At 38.9% G+C, this 3,079-nt stretch overlaps 1 protein-coding gene across 1 annotated transcript; it reads right to left on the minus strand.

Annotated features, from left to right (window-relative positions):
- Positions 1-430: 430 nt before the first annotated feature.
- LOC137655505 (selection and upkeep of intraepithelial T-cells protein 5-like) lies at positions 431-2,649 on the minus strand. The gene is made up of 2 exons (XM_068389402.1): positions 1,504-2,649; positions 431-1,297 (listed from the first exon to the last, which is right to left on the minus strand). Exons 1-2 carry the CDS (start codon positions 2,647-2,649, stop codon positions 431-433), a joined length of 2,013 nt encoding a protein of 670 aa, XP_068245503.1.
- Between the last annotated feature and the right edge of the window lie 430 nt (positions 2,650-3,079).

Consider the following 3,079-nt stretch of genomic DNA (forward strand, 5'->3'; position numbering starts at 1 on the left):
GCACTCAAGCCTCTTGTGGATCAGTTCAGTTCTTTCATGTAAATGCATTTTAATATCAACACTAATTGCATTTCCATCGCTATGCACACGTTTTATTCATGCGCCAGTATTTAAATCGAAGATGTTTACGGATAGTGAGTGTTGCTCTAGTTGTTCAGTGGTCAACATTGTACTTCCTTACCTGTGTACAACTGTTGATTTCTCTGTGTCATTGCTGTGAGATCGTAAAGAATTCTGAAGGTAATTTCAACTGTTGATTTCTCTGTGTCATTGCTGTGAGATCGTAAAGAATTCTGAAGGTAATTTCAACTGTTGATTTCTCTGCGTCACTGCTGTGAGTGAGATCGGAAAGAATTCTGAAGGTAATTTCAACTGTTGGTTTCTCTGCGTCACTGCTGTAAGTGAGATCGTAAAGAATTCTGAAGGTAATTTAAACTGTTGGTTTCTCTGCGTCACTGCTGTAAGTGAGATCGTAGAGAATTCTGGGGGTAATTTCAACTGTTGATTTCTCTGCGTCACTGCTGTAAGTGAGATCGTAGAGAATTCTGGGGGTAATTTCAACTGTTGATTTCTCTGCGTCACTGCTGTAAGTGAGATCGTAGAGAATTCTGAAGGTAATTTCAACTGTTGGTTTCACTGCGTCACTGCTGTAAGTGAGATCGTAAAGAATTCTGAAGGTAATTTCAACTGTTGGTTTCTCTGCGTCACTGCTGTAAGTGAGATCGTAGAGAATTCTGGGGGTAATTTCAACTGTTGGTTTCTCTGCGTCACTGCTGTAAGTGAGATCGTAGAGAATTCTGAAGGTAATTTCAACTGTTGGTTTCTCTGCGTCACTGCTGTAAGTGAGATCGTAGAGAATTCTGGGGGTAATTTCAACTGTTGATTTCTCTGCGTCACTGCTGTAAGTGAGATCGTAGAGAACTCTGGGGGTAATTTCAACTGTTGATTTCTCTGCGTCACTGCTGTAAGTGAGATCGTAGAGAACTCTGGGGGTAATTTCAACTGTTGATTTCTCTGCGTCACTGCTGTAAGTGAGATCGTAGAGAACTCTGGGGGTAATTTCAACTGTTGATTTCTCTGCGTCACTGCTGTAAGTGAGATCGTAGAGAACTCTGGAGGTAATTTCAACTGTTGATTTCTCTGCGTCACTGCTGTAAGTGAGATCGTAGAGAACTCTGGGGGTAATTTCCACTGTTGATTTCTCTGCGTCACTGCTGTAAGTGAGATCGTAGAGAACTCTGGGGGTAATTTCAACTGTTGATTTCTCTGCGTCACTGCTGTGAGATCGTAGAGAATTCTGAAGGTAATTTCAACTGTTGGTTTCTCTGCGTCACTGCTGTAAGTGAGATCGTAGAGAACTCTGGGGGTAATTTCAACTGTTGATTTCTCTGCGTCACTGCTGTAAGTGAGATCGTAGAGAACTCTGGGGGTAATTTCAACTGTTGATTTCTCTGCGTCACTGCTGCAAGTGAGATCGTAGAGAACTCAGGAGGTAATTTCAACTGTTGATTTCTCTGCGTCACTGCTGTAAGTGAGATCGTAGAGAACTCTGGGGGTAATTTCAACTGTTGATTTCTCTGCGTCACTGCTGTAGGTGAGATCGTAGAGAACTCTGGAGGTCATTTCAACTGTTGATTTCTCTGTGTCACTGCTGTAAGTGAGATCGTAGAGAACTCTGGGGGTAATTTCAACTGTTGATTTCTCAGTGTCACTGCTGTAAGTGAGATCGTAGAGAACTCTGGGGGTAATTTCAACTGTTGATTTCTCAGTGTCACTGCTGTAAGTGAGATCGTAGAGAACTCTGGGGGTAATTTCAACTGTTGATTTCTCAGTGTCACTGCTGTAAGTGAGATCGTAGAGAACTCTGGGGGTAATTTCAACTGTTGATTTCTCAGTGTCACTGCTGTAAGTGAGATCGTAGAGAACTCTGGGGGTAATTTCAACTGTTGATTTCTCCGTGTCACTGCTGTAGGTGAGATCGTAGAGAACTCTGGAGGTCATTTCAACTGTTGATTTCTCCGTGTCACTGCTGTAAGTGAGATCGTAGAGAACTCTGGAGGTCATTTCAACTGTTGATTTCTCCGTGTCACTGCTGTAAGTGAGATCGTAGAGAACTCTGGGGGTAATTTCAACTGTTGATTTCTCTGTGTCACTGCTGTAAGTGAGATCATAGAGAACTCTGGGGGTAATTTCAACTGTTGATTTCTCAGTGTCACTGCTGTAAGTGAGATCGTAGAGAACTCTGAAGGTAATTTCAACTGTTGATTTCTCTGTGTCACTGCTGTAAGTGAGATCGTAGAGAACTCTGGGGGTAATTTCAACTGTTGATTTCTCTGTGTCACTGCTGTAGGTGAGATCGTAGAGAACTCTGGAGGTCATTTCAACTGTTGATTTCTCTGTGTCACTGCTGTAAGTGAGATCGTAGAGAACTCTGGGGGTAATTTCAACTGTTGATTTCTCTGTATCACTGCTGTAAGTGAGATCGTAGAGAACTCTGGGGGTCATTTCAACTGTTGATTTCTCTGTGTCACTGCTGTAGGTGAGATCGTAGAGAACTCTGGAGGTCATTTCAACTGTTGATTTCTCTGTGTCACTGCTGTAAGTGAGATCGTAGAGAACTCTGGGGGTAATTTGATGAGAGATTTTCATTCTTAAAAAGGAAAGGTATTTATTATTATTATTATTATTATTATTATTATTATTATTATTATTATTATTATTATTATTATCATTAAAAGCTAAGCTACAACCCTAGTTGGAAAAGCAGGATGCTATAACCCAAGAGCTCCAAAATATAATATATATATATATATATATATATATATATATATATATATATATATATATATATATATATATATATATATATATATTTATATGCTATTTATGTATATATATATATATATATATATATATATATATATATTTATACAGTATATATACAGTATATATATATATATATACATATATATATATATATATATATATATATATATATATATATATATCACCTTCATCAGCCGTTGCTACTCACTGCAGGACAAAGACCCCGGCCATGTATTTATACGTCTGTTTATGG

The sequence above is a fragment of the Palaemon carinicauda genome, chromosome 16 (assembly GCF_036898095.1).
Source record: "Palaemon carinicauda isolate YSFRI2023 chromosome 16, ASM3689809v2, whole genome shotgun sequence".
In the NCBI taxonomy this organism is placed as follows: domain Eukaryota; kingdom Metazoa; phylum Arthropoda; class Malacostraca; order Decapoda; family Palaemonidae; genus Palaemon; species Palaemon carinicauda.